General features: G+C 42.2%; 1 protein-coding gene across 3 annotated transcripts in view; it reads left to right on the forward strand.

The window, feature by feature from the left end:
• The window catches only part of ZNF385D (zinc finger protein 385D), a 990,916-nt gene extending 974,468 nt beyond the window's left edge, over positions 1–16,448 (forward strand). For all 3 annotated transcript variants that reach the window (XM_027529705.1, XM_027529707.1, XM_027529706.1), the window contains 3 exons: positions 9,370–9,548; positions 10,537–10,638; positions 13,482–16,448. In XM_027529705.1, the coding sequence (XP_027385506.1) occupies positions 9,370–9,548; positions 10,537–10,638; positions 13,482–13,700 (500 nt within the window). In that variant the 3' untranslated portion in view covers positions 13,701–16,448. The remainder of the gene's footprint in view (positions 1–9,369; positions 9,549–10,536; positions 10,639–13,481) is intronic.
• Positions 16,449–17,188: the final 740 nt, after the last annotated feature.

Raw genomic sequence — 17,188 nt, forward strand, 5'->3', positions numbered from 1 at the left:
CATAACTCTCTTTATGAATATGTGTTTGTTGATCTTTATTAATACCCAATACTTGGCTAATCTTCACTGATTTACTGCCATGCATTGGGCCCTTAGAATGAAAATTTGAGCAAAACCCAGGAGTTGCCTTCAAGAAGCCAAGGTCCAGTTTGTGCCTCTGTTCAGGAAGAGACTGTGTAAAGACTTGTTTCCTCTATAGAGATTTGTCATTTCATGTTTCAAGTGAAGAACTCATTTAAGCCAGTCAGTGGTAGTCCAAGTTCATGGCCTTGTTATTATTAAGGCCCAGAGATATCTATCACATCTCTTCAAGATCTTCTGGGATGATGATAAGACTTCAGTTAGATGGAAAAAACAGATGGAGACTCTTCTATCACAAGACTGCTGTCATGCCTTCTTTAAACTTTTTACAAATGATTAAAAAAAGGCAGCTCAGCCACATAGCCGCTGTGTTACACATGGTCATGCAGGACATGCTTGAGTACAAGAGCTGTACTATCTAATGTGGTAACCACTAGCCTTAGATGATGATTTAAATCGAAATCAATCACCAATTCAGTAGCAGTAGCCTCATATCAAGTGCTGAAGAATGTGACTAAAGGCCACCATATTGGTGCCTACAGATCAAGACCATTCCCATCACCCCAGAAGTTTCTATCAGAGAGTGGACTGGAGCCACAATTCTTTTTTTCAAAATATCTTTGACCTATAGTAGATTTACAACGCTGTGTTAGTTCCAAGTGTACAGCAAAGTGAATCCATCATACATGACACACCTACTCTTTCTGTTGTTGTTCAGTCACCCACTCGTGTCCAACTCTTTGAGACCCCTGGACTGTAGCACACCAGGCCTCCGGTCCTTCACAATCTCCCAGAGTTTGCCCAAGTTCATGTTCATTGCATTGGTGATGCTGTCCAACCATCTCATCCTCTGACACCCTCTTCTCCTGCCCTCAATCCTTCCCAGCATCAGGGTCTTTTCCAAAAAGTCATCTGTTCACATAAGATGACCAAAATACTATAGCTTCAGCTTCAGCATCAGTCCTTCCAGTGAATATTCAGGGTTGATCTCCCTTAAGATTGACTGGTTTGATCTCCTTGTTGTCCAAAGGACTCTCAGGAGTCTCCTCCAGCACCACAGTTCAAAGGCATAAATTCTTTGGTGCTCTGCCTTCTTTACTGTCCAGCTTTCACACCGCACATGACCACTGGGAAGACCACAGCCTTGACTATACGAACCTTTGTCAGCAGAGTAATGTCTCTCCTTTCAACACACTGTCTAGGTTTGTCATAGCTTTCCTGCTAAGAAGCAAACATCTGATTTCACGACTGCCGTCACCGTCTACAGTGATTCTGAGACCAAGGAGAGGAGCTCTGTCACTGCTTCCACATTTCCCCCTTCTACTTGCCAAGAAGTAATGGGGCTGATGCCATGATCTTAGACTTTTTATTTAGTCTTAAACCAGCTCTTTCACTCTCCTCCTTCATCTTCATCAAGAACCTCTCTAGTTCCTCTTCTCTTTCTGTCATTAGAGTGGTATCATCTGCACATCTGAGGTTGTTGATGTTTCTCCCGCCTATCTTGATTCCAGCTTGTCACTCATCCAGCCCAGCATTTCTCATGATGTGCTCAGTGTGTAGATTAAACAGACAGGATGACAGCAGACAGCCCTGTCATACTCCTTTCTCAATCTTCAACCAATCAATTGTTCTCTGCAGGGTTCTAACTGTTCCTTCTTGACCCGCATACAGGTTTCTCAGGAGACAGGAACGATGGTCTGGTATTCCCATCTCTGTAAGAGCTTTCCACAGTTTGTCATGACCCCACAGTCAAAGGCTTTAGCATAGTCAGTTAAAGAGAGATACATGTTTTCCTGAAGTCCCCTTGCTTTCTCTATCATTCAGCAGATGTTGACAATTTGATCTCTGGTTCCTCTTCCTTTTCTAAATCCAGCTTGGACATCTGGAAGTTCTTGGTTTGCATAGTGCTGAAGCCTAGCATGCAGGATTTTAAGCATGACCTTCCCAGCATGGGTGATGAGTGCAAGTGTCCAATGCTTAGCACATTCTTTGTTACCACCCTTCTTGGGAATTGGGATGAGGATATGACCTTTTCCAGTCCTGTGGCTGCTGCTGAGTCTTCTAGATTTGCTGACATAATGAATGCAAAACCTTGATGGCAGCATCTTTAGGGATTTGAATAGTTCTGCTGGAATTTTTTAGATTCTTATAATTCTTAAATAATGTACGTTGGAAATTGCAATATGGGTGATTTGGAATATATTATCTAACCAAAGAATTTTATGTAGCTGTCAACATTCAGAGTTTAGTTATTTCATGTTTAGTGACTTCTCATGCATAAACAGCTAGAATAAGTGATTTCAGTGTTGTGTCAAGAGGACTTTTCTTACTGTGTACTTTTACATGCCATTTCTTTTAAGAGTGGTTTCATGCTCAGGCCAAACAGAATCTTCTGTTCAGTTCAGTCGCTCAGGTGAGTCCAACTCTTTGCAACCCCATGGACTGCGGCACGCCAGGCCTCCATGTCTGTCACCAACTCCCGGAGCTTACTCAAACTCATGTTCACTGAGTCAGTGATGCCATCCAACCATCTGATCTTCTGTCATTCCTTTCTCTTCCTGCCCTCGATCTTTCCCAGCATCAAGGCCTTTTCCAGTGAGTTGGCTCTTCACATCGGGTGGCCAAAGTATTGGCACGTCAGCTTCAGCATCAGTCCTTCCAACTTGCCATTTGGAGGAATAAAAACAGAGAGAGGATGTGGAGGCTTTTGGTGCCAGTTGCACAGTTCAGGTGTAGAGAGTCAAGATAACTTTTTTCCCTTCGGACACACAAAAGTTGGACCATCGTGCCATTATATTGAATGTTATAGATAAACACCTCAAAAAGCTCTTTGTTGTTTGTATGGATACTGGCCACTTTCCTGCTCACATATCTATAATCTGGATCATCTGAACTGGTCAGTGAGAAAGTAACTAAATGATCTCTGGCTATCACCTGGGTTTGCTGACATCTGTGCTATGTTGAGTCGCTTCAGTCATGTCTGACTCTTTTTGACCCCATGAATGGTAGCCCGCCAGGCTTCTCTGTCCATGGAATTCTCCAGGCAAGAATCCTGGAGTGGCTTCCATGCCCTTATCCAGGGCATCTTTCCCACCCAGTCTAGTCTGATGCTATTAAACCTCATCTCATGGGCATTCTGGAGAATTGAACTTTAAGGTATTGAAATTTATTTTATAGAAGGGCAAGTTTTGCAAGGTACATTGCCCTTCAAATGAATCCTCTGAAACTCCCTTTGTACTGTTTAGACAGTTAATTTGTCAGCTTGAATCGAGACTTAAAAATAGTCATATTTTGTCCCTAGAACACCCCTTATGAAAATCTATCATAAGGAAATAACCTTAGGATGAATTTTAAAAGATTAATGAGTAGGATAATTATATAGGGAAAGAGGAAAATAATACAAATATCTAATATTAGGCAAGTGGTTAAATATATAGCATTCATTTTGTAAGCCTATGCTGTCATTAAAAATCATGTACATTTTTTAAAGTATGTATAATTCCAAGGAAAGTTCTATACAGAATTATTTTGTTATCCAAATGTTTTAAATGCACATGTACAAGTAGAAAATCAAAGACTGGCACATGATGACCACCATTAAAATTTTGATATGTCTCTGTGGAAAAATTCTTAAAGAGATGGGAATAACAGACCACCTGACCTGCCTCTTGAGAAACCTATATGCAGGTCAGGAAGCAACAGTTAGAACTGGACATGGAACAACAGACTGGTTCCAAATAGGAAAAGGAGTACATCAAGGCTGTATATTGTCACCCAGCTTATTCAACTTACACACAGAATACATCATAAGTAATGTTGGGCTGGATGAAGCACAAGCTGGAATCAAGACTGCTGGGAGAAATATCAATAACCTCAAATATGCAGATGACACCACCCTTATGGCAGAAAGTGAAGAAGAACTAAAGAGCCTCTTGATGAAAGTGAAAGAGGAGAGGGAAAAAGTTAGCTTAAAACTCAACATTCAGAAAACCAAGATCATGGCATGTGGTCACATTACTTCATGGGAAACAGATGCGGAAACAATGGAAACAGTGAGAGACTTTATTTTTGAGGGCTCCAAAATCACTGCAGATGGTGACTGCAGCCATGAAATTAAAAGATGCTTTCTCCTTGGAAGAAGAGCTATGACCAACCTAGACAGCATACTAAAAAAGCAGAGACATTTCTTTACCAACAAAGGTCCGTCTAGTCAAAGCTATGGTCTTTCCATTAGTCATGTATGGATGTGAGAGTTGGACAGTGAAGAAAGCTGAGAGGGGAAGAATTGATGCTTTTGGACTGTGGTGTTGGAGAAGACTCTTGAGAGAGCTTTGGACTGCTAGGAGATCCAGCCAGTCCATCCTAAAGGAAATCAGTCCTGAACATTCATTGGAAGTACTGATGCTGAAGCTGAAACTCCAATATTTTGGCCACCTGATGCAAAGAACTGACTCAAAGGAAGAGACCCTGATGCTGGGAAAGACTGAGGGCAGGAGGAGAAGGGGACGACAGTGAATGGTTGGATGGCATCACTGACTCGACGGACATGCGTTTGAGTAAACTCCAGGAGTTGGTGATGGACAGGGAGGCCTGGTGTGATGTAGTCCATGGGATCGCAAAAAGTTGGACACGACTGGGCAATTGAACTGAACTGTGAATACCTCTCCTTGGAGGAACTGTAAGTTATTTTTTTTTTCCATTTTAAAGAAGTTTCCCCAGTTTCCCTGATGACCTAATGGATGACTGATTTAATTTTAGAAAGCCATTCAGTTTTCTTGCTCACCTCCCTTTTCTTTACACAAGTACCTAACTTAAGTGCCATCTAGGGGCTTCCCTGGTGGTCCAGTGATTAAGAATCTGCCTGCCAATGCAAAGGACACGGGTTCATCCCTGGTCCCTGAACTAATATCCCACATGCTGAGGTGCAGCTAAGCCCATGCTCCACAACTACCTCCTGTGCTCTAGAGCCTGAGCTCCTGGGGAAAAGAGGCTACACGATGAGAAGCCTGCAGACCACATGGCTAGAGAGGAGCCCCCAGTGGCTGCAACTAGAGAAAACCCCACGCACAGCAGCTAAGACCCAGTGCAGCCACAAATGAATGCATTAAATTCAAATAAAGAGCCATCTGGAAAATGGAATCGGTAAAGACGATGGGGGAGTAAAGGGAAAGCTAGCCTCCATTCACTCCACACCACTTATTACTTTGATTTTTGCAGATAAAATATCTTGATCCAAGGCAATCAAAAACAAACAAACAAAATTAGTATTTCTAGGAGCATTATGACTTGCTGGATCTAAACTCTGGTTGGAGAATGATTTTGCATTTCAGGAAACATGGAAGCTTCAAATGAAGGTCATTGTCAGCGCCAGCCTTTTAAAAGTGGTGGGAAGAAAACAGCCCATTGAAAGTACAGAAGCAGCTTTTCGAGGGCCCTGCTGTGCAGTCACAAGGAAAGGCACCAGCCTGGCGGGATATTTACACGTGGATGAAATCAGAGGTGATCAAACCGGCCATCGCAAAACCACTGCTGTTCATATAGCATCCTGGTTCCGGATCCTCTGCTGAGCAGAAAGGCATATTACAGGGGAAGAAGGAGAATGAAAGACTCAAATTAAAATCCGAGTTTAGAAAAGACAGCATTAACAACATAGAGAAGTTAAAGGTGGTGAGAGATTCCTGTGGAACTGGAATGCAGCTGACTCAGACAGCCTTAGTGGATTTCTGACTAAATCCCATAGTTCAAGGAACTTATTTAGAAATCCACCTTCTACCCATCAGTAACTTCAAGTAGTGTTTGCTTTGTGAACCAGGCAATTAACGTAACCTTTCTTAGTCCCAGTTTATCTCTAAAATGGGCATAATATTGTCACCTATCTCATACCACAGCTAGGAGCAGGTGGGTAATTTAGCACAATAGGTGCAATGCTGGAAAATAAAATAAGCACAAATCCTCCCAGTAATCACTATTTTTAGATTATTCATGCACATTTGAGCTCTCAAAAAAAGGTAAATGCTTGAGAAATAAGAGTACGTGTTTTCTTAATTGTAGCTGTACTTGGAGCAAATATAGCTACCCTGACAGGCTACTGAAGCTTTCAGCTCTTTTGAAACTATCTAATAGCAATTTAATTATGACTGACAATCTGCTCCTAGCACAGGAGGTTACGCTGTACAAAAGTTCCACTCTGCTAGACGATGACTGCTAACCCCAGAGTCAAAGCTATTAGCTGGAGTTTTTCACCCAATCTTGGCATGATTTTAAACATGTGTCTGGTGTGTGTGTGTGTGTGTGTGTGTGTGTGTGTTTGCTTGCATCCACGTAAGGCATGCATGAGTGGATATACTTAATTTTCCTATCTTTAGTAGCTTCTGGGGAGGGACTGCACTGAAACAATAATGCTAATGATGCAGTGATTTTTTCTGCGAGGTTGGCATTTCTCCAGTGTTCACATACCTTCTGTTCACATCTCTTCTTCTAGGGTCAGATATAGGTGAGTCCGAAGATATTAAGGAGAACATTTTGTTTTCTGAATCTTTACCTACTGTTGCTAAGATCTTTACCTACCTTTGCTCACCCCCTACTACTGGGGCCAAATCTTTAATCCCTTCTCCTCTTCCTAATCCACCTGACACTCAATCTTGAGTCACATTACCCAGGCCAGACTTTTTTATCATCCTCCCAAGCAAAATAAAGTAATTCTATCTTCACATAGGTAGAAACAGCTTTTTGATTCATTTTAGTTGCCACTATCAAACACCAGCTCAAACAGGAGACATTAACCATAGTGAGTTGAGGGGCCTTCAGGAAAGTCGGGATGAGAATTCTTTTAATACTTACTTATTTGGCTGTGCCGAGTCTTGGTTGCAGCACACAGGAGCCTCACTGCATCATGAGGGATCTTTCGTTGTGGCCTCGGACTCTCCAATTGTGGCATGGAGGCCTAGTTGATCTGTGCAGTTCCCCAAACACGGATGGAACCCTCATCCCCTGCATTGGAAAGTGGATTCTTAATCACTGGACCACCAGATGCTTTTGAACTGTGGTGTTGGAGAAGACTCTTAAGAGTCCCTTGGACAGCAAGAGATCCAACCAGTCCATCCTAAAGGAAATCAGTCCTGGGTGTTCATTGGAAGGACTGATGCTGAAGCTGAAACTCCAATACTTTGGCGACCTGATGTGAAGAACTGACTCATTGGAAAAGACCCTGATGCTGGGAAAGATTGAAGGCAGGAGGAGAAGGGGACGACAGTGCATGAGATGGTTGGATGGCATCACTGACATGTTGGACATGAGTTTGAGCAAGGTCTGGGAGTTGGTGATGGACAGGGAGGGCTGTTGTGCTGCAGTCCATGGGGTCGCAAAGAATCAGACATGACTGAGTGACTGAACTGAACTGAACTGAACCAGAGAAGTGCCCAGGATGAGAATTTTCTCCTACTCACTGCTGCTTAGACATTCCTAAGCCACACGGGCCCTGGGAATGCTCCATCAGTTTGACTGAATAAGCTGCATGGAAAAAAAAATTTTTTTTAATAAAATCATCTGTTTGGATATAGAACGTTGGATAATCATCTGCTCACATAGTGACACAAAAGCTTCTGATCTGTATGAAGATTGCATACATGAAAGCTTGGCAAAATGATGCACACGTGTGTGCATATAGACACGTCCATTCATTCATTATGTGCGTATATACGCATGCATTGCTCCCCCTTACTCTCGTTTATGGTTCTTCTTACAAAGTCGGAAGCGTCGGGTCATTAGACCACAGGGCCGGGTCGAGAACAAGCCCAGGACAGCCTCACCCCCACCACCATGGACAGGTGCCCTAGCTCCGTATTTTAGCTGTTCCGGTTTTTTCCCAACATGTTGACTCTTTTCTCTCTCCTTACTATGTTGATATATGAATATTGTCATTGTTGTGCCTAAGGATAGAGGTTCAAAGTGAGGGATCTAAGTTGTAAAAATATGCATTTTTTAAAATACTGGACTCAGTAAAGTTATCATTTTGCAAGAGAGAAACATATGGCTATAAACCTGTTCCATGTATTCATTGCCTCTTATCGAAGACATTGGTGACTGGCTCCAAGCTGAAAGCCCTCAACATCTTTCTTTGTTGATGTTGAACGGTTCTGAGAAGCTGATTCAAGAACAAGAAGTTAAGAATCTCTTTTTTTCTGTGTTTCCAGAACTGATAAGTGAAAGTGAAAGTCGCTCAGTCATGTCCAACTCTTTGCAACCCAATGGACTATACAGTCCATGGAATTCTCCAGGCTAGAATACTGGAGTGGGTAGCCTTTCCCTTCTCCAGGGAATCTTCCCAACCCAGGGATCAAACACATGTCATAAAGACAATTAAGATGATAAAACCTCTAAAACATAATTTAAAAACCCAGAATGGCAGGAAGAATATAAATGATGACAAAAGAAAATTTCAGAGCAAAAACACATGGCTAAACAAGAAAAGTAAAGAATATTTATCAACTCCAAGAAGGAAATTGTGAAGAAAAATTTTGAGAGAACACTGCCATCCTGAATTTTAGTGTTTAAAAAAAAAAAGCAAATGTCGATGAGTAGAGTAACATTAGTTATGTGGGACGGGCAAATGTGGTTGGTGTAATAAAAAAGAATTTCTTAGAGTGTACCCACCTAGCCAGTGAAATCCCTTTTATAGTAATTTTTTTTTAACATTTGAAATTTAATAGCCAATCAATGTGAATTTTGCTATTCTAACAGGACCTTTTTTTTTCAGAGTCATTAAGATCTCTATACTGTTATGTTCCTTCTTTGAGCCTAAACTACACAGTGAGGAAAGCTTGTGTGTATTCCGTTCAGAAAGTGGGTATTTAATTAGTGCCACCTCTGTAAGCACACCCTGTTTAAGCTGATTACATTTGTTACACCTCATCTCCAACTAAACCTGTAGCAACTAAGTCACCCTTCCTCATCAGGTATCATTCATGTCTCATCAGCACCAAGAGGAAGCCACACCTATTTAACGTCATCTCAGGACTTTGCGTTTACTCCTGTACTGATGGTGCTTGTTTGTTACCCGGGACATGGAAGCATGCGCAATAAGTCATGTTAACACGCGGCCGTCAGAGCACATGGTTGTGGTTTTCTGCGTCATGAGTGTGTTTGAAGCAGAACCCCCGGAAGCCCTGCACTCAGACTCAGCATCACATCACGTGGTGTTGCCGCATCGTGTCTTGGAGGCAATTACTAGCTAAGAGTTCTCTCCTCTTTTTTTCTCTCTCTTTTTTTTTTTTTTAACATTTCTGGCAGGTACCAAGCACAAAACGATGCTAGAAGCTCGGAACGGAAGTGGGGCTATCAAAGCCTTCCCCAGGGCAGGTGTGAAAGGCAAAGGCCCAGCGAACAAGGGAAATACAGGCCTGCAGAACAAAACGTTTCACTGTGAAATCTGTGACGTGCACGTCAACTCGGAGACACAGCTGAAACAGGTAGGCAGAGCCCACCCCGGAAGTGAGGGCGCACAGGGCATGACTCTGCCTGCCTTGCGCCCTGTCTGCTCTTCTGCTCCCTCCCACCCATCCATCCACCTAGCTTCTTACTCAACCCCCTTCTTTACCTGTGCGTAGGTTAGTTGCTTATAGGAATGCTGAAATGTAGCGGCTTCTAACACCCTTCCCAGCTTGTCTGAAGTGAGTCTGTGCTGTTCTTACAGATGAAGAGTGGGAGGCGAGGGGGCTACAAGCAGTCTCTTCCTTACCAGGTTTCCCACTCGAAAGGGCTGCTTTTCGCTAAAGGTCAAAGTGCAGCATTCCATGTTTCCTTGTTTAGAGATGTACATGCTACCGCTAATTTTACCCTGTGCCCTTCTTTCATGTCGCTACCTTAGTACCTGGTGGTGCTGTTCTAAATCCTACAGCCACACGCTAAGGGGATGGAGTCACTGTTACTCTAATAGCCTTCCAGAGGGATCGGGTCTACCTTGCTGCTGAAGTCCCAGCCCTCATACTGTATTGTGTTTCATATGCATACGTACATTCTTGCACTGATTTTTATGCACCCTAGTTATTTATCTTTAGAATTTAAGGGGTTGACATTTGGCTGTACAAATGTGAGGGTAAATATTAGTATGGAAATAAATCCGTGCCTGCCTGGCCACCTTGGTTTATTTGCACATAAAATTCCTTCAGACATTTCTTTCCTTTGTAAATGTCCATAAACTGAGATCTGTGCTCTGATAAGGAGAGAAGCTGGGAAAAAGAAGACACTGCCATGTGTTAAAAATAGAATAAAATGGCAGCATAAAAGTATCTCTCCTCGAGGCAACCACGACCAAGGACAAAAGTGCATGTTCTTTTATTTCTGTCTTTCTGCAACTTGCTTGAAATGATTAATATCCTTCCCCAGGTTAAAACAATACTTCTGAGGGGTTTGGAGGATGATTTCTTTAAAGCTGTCCCTGTTCATTGCTTTTAATAGCACATTAGCAGTAGAAGGCACAAAGACAGAGCTGCTGGGAAGCCCCCGAAACCTAAATACAGCCCTTACAACAAACTGCAGAAGGCCGCGCATCCGCTGGGGGTGAGTGTCACTTCTGCTTCCAGGTAGAGTGGAGCCTTTCTTGGAGGATTTCATTTGTCAGTTCCTAAGGGAGATAAACGGAAGACGCCCAAGTAAAAACGGTTGATTTGAAAGCCCAACCCCTCTGCCGCCAACAGAATCACTGGTTTCCTGAGTTGGGTGGGCTCCTGTCCCCGTTAGCTAAAGTCAGACATCTTTTCAGTTGGGCTCAGGTTTATAGAGCATGGGGATGGAAAGAAACCCAAATTTGCGTCAGGTAAGTAATCACGGGAAATCTGAACCTGAGGTTAGCGGGAACTGTTAAGAAAGGTTGGTGAGGAACAAATTCTTCCAGCTTCTTTTTAAGATCTCCAAGAGATAAAGGATTGCTGTTATTTCCCTCAACAATTCTGGCTTTTAAACAGTCTGAAAGGTGTGGCTCGTTTAAAAAGAAAATTCACCTTAGGACACTATTTAAGGCCTGGGAAATAAGTTCCTGAGACATGCCCTCTTGTTTTTTACACTAGTACACATATTAGTACTGATGTCCCGACCTAGAATTTTTACAAGATTTTAGGGGAAAACTGTAAACCTCCTGACATTTTAAGCTGTTTATTTATAAGCATAGGCTTCCCTGATAGCTCAGTTGGTAAAGAATCCACGTGCACTGCAGGAGGCCCCAGTTCGATTCCTGGGTCGGGAAGATCCCCTGGAGAAGGGACAGGCTACCCACTCCAGTAGCTTGGGCTTCCCTTGTGCCTCAGCTGGTAAAGAATCCACTTGCAATGCAGGAGACCTGGTTTCGCTCCCTGGGTTGGGAAAAGACCCCGGAGAAGGGAAAGGCTTCCCACTCTTTATAGGATTTTAGGCGATCTATCCACTTTTAGGCCATCTACCCACTTTTTATAGGATTTTAGGGGAAATCTGTAAACCTCCTGACACCTTAAGCTAATTATTTATAAGCATAGGCTTTTTTTCTGGTTTAAGTGACCATAGGTTACATCTGAGAGATGCAGGGTTCTGCACTGTTTAGCTATAATAAACCATAACTGTGTGTATAAAAAATTAAGATGGAGAACAATTGCTCTACAGTCTGTGCTGAATTATGCATTTTGAAATCTGTTTTCTTCAAAATAGATCTTATTAATAATCAGTGCTATTGTGTGCTGCCGACACGTGAAAACACAGTTAAAGGAAAACTGCAATCATCTATTGTGAGACCTCAGAATGAGTTGACCCAATTAATTTAGTAGCATCACCCATTTGTATGCAAATGAAATCCCTTTGCTCTTTTGGATAGAATGCATTTTAGCTGCTGTAAGAGACTTTGAATTCTACTCAGAGTGGATGTTTCAGCAGTACCAGCCATAACCTGAGTGCTATTTCTGACCGGTGGAGATGCCACATTCAACAATCAAGTGAATAGTTCTTAAATAAACAGAGAAGTCAAATTGTGTTAATGTTAGCTTCCAAAGCCTCCTGCTTAACTAGCACAGTTACTGTTTCCATAAATGGAAACATTCCCTTCATGAGAACAGCCATCTCACTAACACTACTCCTCAGAGAATAAACTGGTATGGCAGCATAGTGTCAGAATGTTGGTACCAATGAAAGCAAAACATGGCAAAGTTTTCGGGGGAGATCATTTTTCTTCCCTTCTTTCGTGAAAGCGGAATTTTATTATTTTTACATCTCTTGATTGGTGCTCACACCTTCCTGTGCTACTCTCTTGTCACATCTGCATAGTCAGAGTAGCTGACAGCATTAATCAATTTCTCTTTAAAAAGTCTATTCCCTGGGACTTGCCTAGCCCATCCAGTGGCTGACATTCCACACTTTGACTACAGGGGGTGGGTTTGACTCCTGGTGGGGAACTAAGATCCCAGATGCCGGCCAGCCCACCCAAAAATAAATAAAAAAGTAAACATTTTAAAATGTTCATTCTCTGCTAGTTAAAATGTGTGTAAAGAGTGGAATTAAAAAATTCCCTATTTTTTCTAAAGATGAATAGTTTCCTCAGGAAGTATATTTATCATGAAAAATAAGATAGCAGAGTACTTTTCTGCACATCCATTTAACATCCTAGATCAAGCCATTTTCTGGGATCTTCCAGTTTCTCCAAAAGGAAAGATGTTCTACAGTTTCCATTATTCTTTTAAAATTTGTTTTATTGATGTATAGTTGATGTACAATGCTGTGTGTTAATTTCTGCTGTACAGAAAAGTGATGTTATACATATATAATATTTATACATATATATTCAGTTATACATATATATAATATATAACAACATAGCATTATACATATATATATATATATATTGGGTTGGCTAAAATGTTCAGGCTTTCCATAGATGTTCTGTACATATATATAATATATATTATATATAATAATATATATTACATATACATATATATGTTATATGTTATATATATATATAATATATATTGGGTTGGCTAAACAATTTGATTAGGTTTTCTATAAGATGTTCTGTGTGTGTGTGTGTGTGTGTGTGTGTGTGTGTGTGTATAGGGTTAGCTAAAAAGTTTATTCAGATTTTCCATAAGATGTTCTGTGTGTGTGCGTGTATATATATATGTATATTGGGTTGGCTATAAAGTTTGTTCAGGTTTTCCACAGATGCTCTGGATGTCTCTCTTCCTTTTCACGTCCTCTTCCGTTAGGGTGGTCCCAGGACACTGAGCGTGCATCCCCGTCTTCCATGGTTCTACTGCACTTCCCAGGGCGTGCCTTTACCCGGGTGGGGGTGCCCGCTCTGTTTTACCAGCCAGCCCCTCTTCTGGACGCTCCCGGTGAACCCAGAGACTTTGGCTCACCTGCTCTTCTTTCTCCCCGCCCTGCAGGTGAAGCTGGTCTTCTCCAAGGAGCCGTCCAAGCCGCTGGCGCCGCGCCTGCTGCCCGGGCCGCTGGCCGCCGCCGCAGCCGCCGTGGCCGTGAGCTCGCCGTTCGGGCTGCGGGCCGCGCCCCCCGCGCTGCTGCCGGCGCTGCCCCCCGCGCTGCTGCGGCCCGCGCCGGGGCCTATGCGCAGCGCGCACGCGCCGGTGCTCTTCGCGCCCTACTGAGCGCGCGGCCGGCCTGCAATAACTCACAAACCACACGCCGAACAGAGAACTATGCAGCGTTTATTTATAGTTTAAAGTATATCTGAAGAGCCAGGACTTTTGATAGTGAACTGAAAAGATTATGGAAAAGATGAAGTAAAAAGAGGGAGGTCTGGGGGCGGGCGGGAGGGGCGGTATTGTCTCCAAATTAAAGCATTCCTCTTGAACATTGAGTGTTTTAGAAGTGATCTCCAGCCTTGACCTGTAGTGGCACCTAGAACCTCCGAAGCCTTTGTGACACGCCTTTTGGGCGCCTGTTTCCCCCGCCTTGTCTTTCCTGCTTTATGAGACAACTATACATTGTCTGAGGGCATTAACTGGTTCCAGTGTGTATATAAATAATCATATACTCTGTAGATTAAAATAATGCAAAAAAAAGGAAAAAAAAACACAAAAAAACAAAAGCAACACTGTGAATCGTAGAGCCCGTGGTCCTGTTGCTCTGACAGCAATTCCGGGTATTCATCCCAACTAAGGGAGGTGCAGTAGGCGTCTGGTAGAACAGTAGTCCTGTGTCTCAGTCTATGCCACTAGGTTCTCAAGAATTGCAGAAGGTAGGACGAACAACTGTTTCATGCCAGTAAGCAGTCAACAGATAAACACCACCATCTGGTGTGGTGAAGGTCCCCAGCTCACCCTCTCCCGTCCTGCCCACCCTGGAGATGACTTTCAGTCCAGAACAAAAGAACAGGGCTGACTTAGAATAGAGGTGGGAGAGACTTTAATAAAAATAGTTTCTCACAGAGTGCTTTCCCCCCACACTAAGGCAGTGTTGCTGGAAACAGAGTGTTTTTCAAATGCTTATATCTGAAAACAGGTAAACCCATGCATCATGGGGGTCCAGAAAGAAACCAGTACGACTGTTCTGTTTCAAGGATGAGGGACAATCCTAACCTAGCATGATAATGCAAAGTACAGATTTTTCACATTAGTACGTATCCACTAAAAACAAAGAATATTACACCTCTGCAATATCCCCTTTATATCATACCAGTAGGGTTGTCTCTTAGGCAAAGTTTTCTGCTTTGACTATGATGGTAGACATTAGCTATTGTTGGTGGGTTTTTCTTTCTTTTTTTTCCTATATTTCCTACTGACATGATATAAACAAGTAATATATATATTTAAATATTAGAAAAAACAAAGAAAAATGAATCTGCATTCATTTCAGACCAGGGGTATAGAGTTAAAAAATACTGTTAAGTTGCACTTGGCCATCATTTCTGTAGTGGAGTTGTGAAATACTAACAGCCTTCAATATTCACCATAAGGCTGAAAGGAGTTGATGTTTTACCTTTAAAACAAGATTTATCAGGGGTATATATAAATATATGTATATTGTATATATGTTAGAAAGTTTAAGAGTATAACTTATAAAAAGAAAATCTATATAAAATAATTATATATCCATCCCGTGTTACATGTTATCATTAAGTTGGTAACAAATGGCATAAAAATAGCTGTGCCTTTAATTTGTGGTAAAGGCTATTTGCTTTTTCCCATAGAAAGCTAACATATACCTATCACCTGTGATGGGGTTTGATGCAGCCAGTCTGTTGCATTAATAAGAATAATGACACTCAAACTTCAAACAATGGAAACGTGTACAAATCCACTCTACCAGATTTAGGTTTAGAGAAAAAAACATATTTTTGAAAAGGTTTTGTAGAGAACTATTTAAAAATATACAGAAAGGCTGAGTATGGCCTTCCTGAAACTGCTCTTATCTAAAATGTAGTAGACTTTTGAGCGTCTAAAGATGCAAGGTGAAACCGTTAGAGAGATGGGTATTTAGCATTTGTCATTTTATATTTAAGAAACACCTGTAGCGTGCTTGGTGCTCAACATTAAACATGGTCTTTGGAGTTATTCTCCACCACCCAGCTAAAGACATTTGTCATATAAACACATCTTTAAAGCAGTTGACTTTGTATATCTTTTGTTAAACAACTGACCAAAAGCAAAAAGGAAGAGAGGAGAGAAGGAAGGAAAGAAGGGAAAGAAGAAAAGAGAAAGTGTTCCATCAGTCGTAAAAGGGATTTTGAACCGTATCTCTTATGCCTAAGCATGTTGATTAGGACTGGAATCTGTTTTTGAGAGCATCTGGTGACAGCGCGTCTGCCAGCACCTCTACTTTCTGGTCTTGGCGAGCACTTCCTTTGCTTCACCCTCAGACCCGCCCTGTTCAGCCAGGTGGAGAGTTAGCTCATGTGTTTTGTTCTTTGGGTCTGTCTGTATCCTGTGTGACAAGTTTTGGACAGTCTTGACCTTTAGTTTCTGCTTTGTCAGATATTTTCACTGTTCACGCTGTCAGCCCGAATCCCTGTCCAACAGCATTCACGCCTCTAAAGCCTCCCCTTCTGTTGGAGAACACAGTGTTGATCAATGCAGCCTTGCTGCAGTGAACTCTGCTGTCCTTCCCCGTTCTCACCAAAGTGGAGGAGCCGGTCCACCCAAAGTCAGGGCCTGTGCAATCGAGGAGTCCTGGATCACGAGACGTGACTGACTTTAATGATTTGCTGGGAGACAAATAAATCAGCCATATTTTCTCCATCAGCCATATGAGAAACCTCAGAAACACCTAAATCCCTTCAGCTTCACTTCACTATGGAACCATTTTGTTTAAATGGTCTTTAAAGTTGGAGTTGTAATCATCCGTTGTCTTTACTCGCTACCTAATAAAGGATGAAGCCTAACCATAGAACTTAATGCTGGGTTCTCTGTGAATCGTTTCCCTACATGCCATGTATTTATCAACACCAGATCCCTGTCTATCATGGTTCAAGCTGCTATCAAGTTCTACCCTTTCCCTGAGGGAACTTCTTTTCATGAATAAAGATCAGTAATTCAGAACATCCTGAGAGGGCTCTGACCTTACGGTTTTATGTCCCTTCTCACGCCACATACGCACGGGCAAGGGAGTGATAGACGAGGTGTCTCTGACCTCATTTCAAACAAATATAAATGCATTGCAGGAGCCAAACGCTTCTGGGAAAAGCATTGTTGCACCTCATCCAGATTACCCAGGCAAATGGAAACAGTCCTTGGGAAGGCACTGTATTTCTCTTCTGAGAAAACAGGTGATTACAAGTGACAAATCTCTCCTCTCCCTGGTCCTGAACTTTGAATTGTGGCCGTTCCATACAATAAGCAAACACTGTTGGCTTTTGGCCGTGAGTATCGTCACTGCCTCATCTCAGAGGACCGCAGGCTTCAGGTCCTGTTGGGTTTCCGTTTTTCACTTGCAATAATTCATGGCCGTTATCAGAGGTATACTTTGGTTTTTTGAAAGGTGCTACATACTTTGTTGCCAAGGAACTGTTTAGCCAAGAGAACTTTTATACTTACTTGGAAATTAAAAGGACAGGAAATCATAACACAAAGGAATACAAATGAAAAGGCTTAAAACCAGGATTATTCAGTGTTTATTGTGGATGTGCTCAAGTATG

The sequence above is a fragment of the Bos indicus x Bos taurus genome, chromosome 27 (assembly GCF_003369695.1).
Source record: "Bos indicus x Bos taurus breed Angus x Brahman F1 hybrid chromosome 27, Bos_hybrid_MaternalHap_v2.0, whole genome shotgun sequence".
In the NCBI taxonomy this organism is placed as follows: Eukaryota; Metazoa; Chordata; class Mammalia; order Artiodactyla; family Bovidae; genus Bos; species Bos indicus x Bos taurus.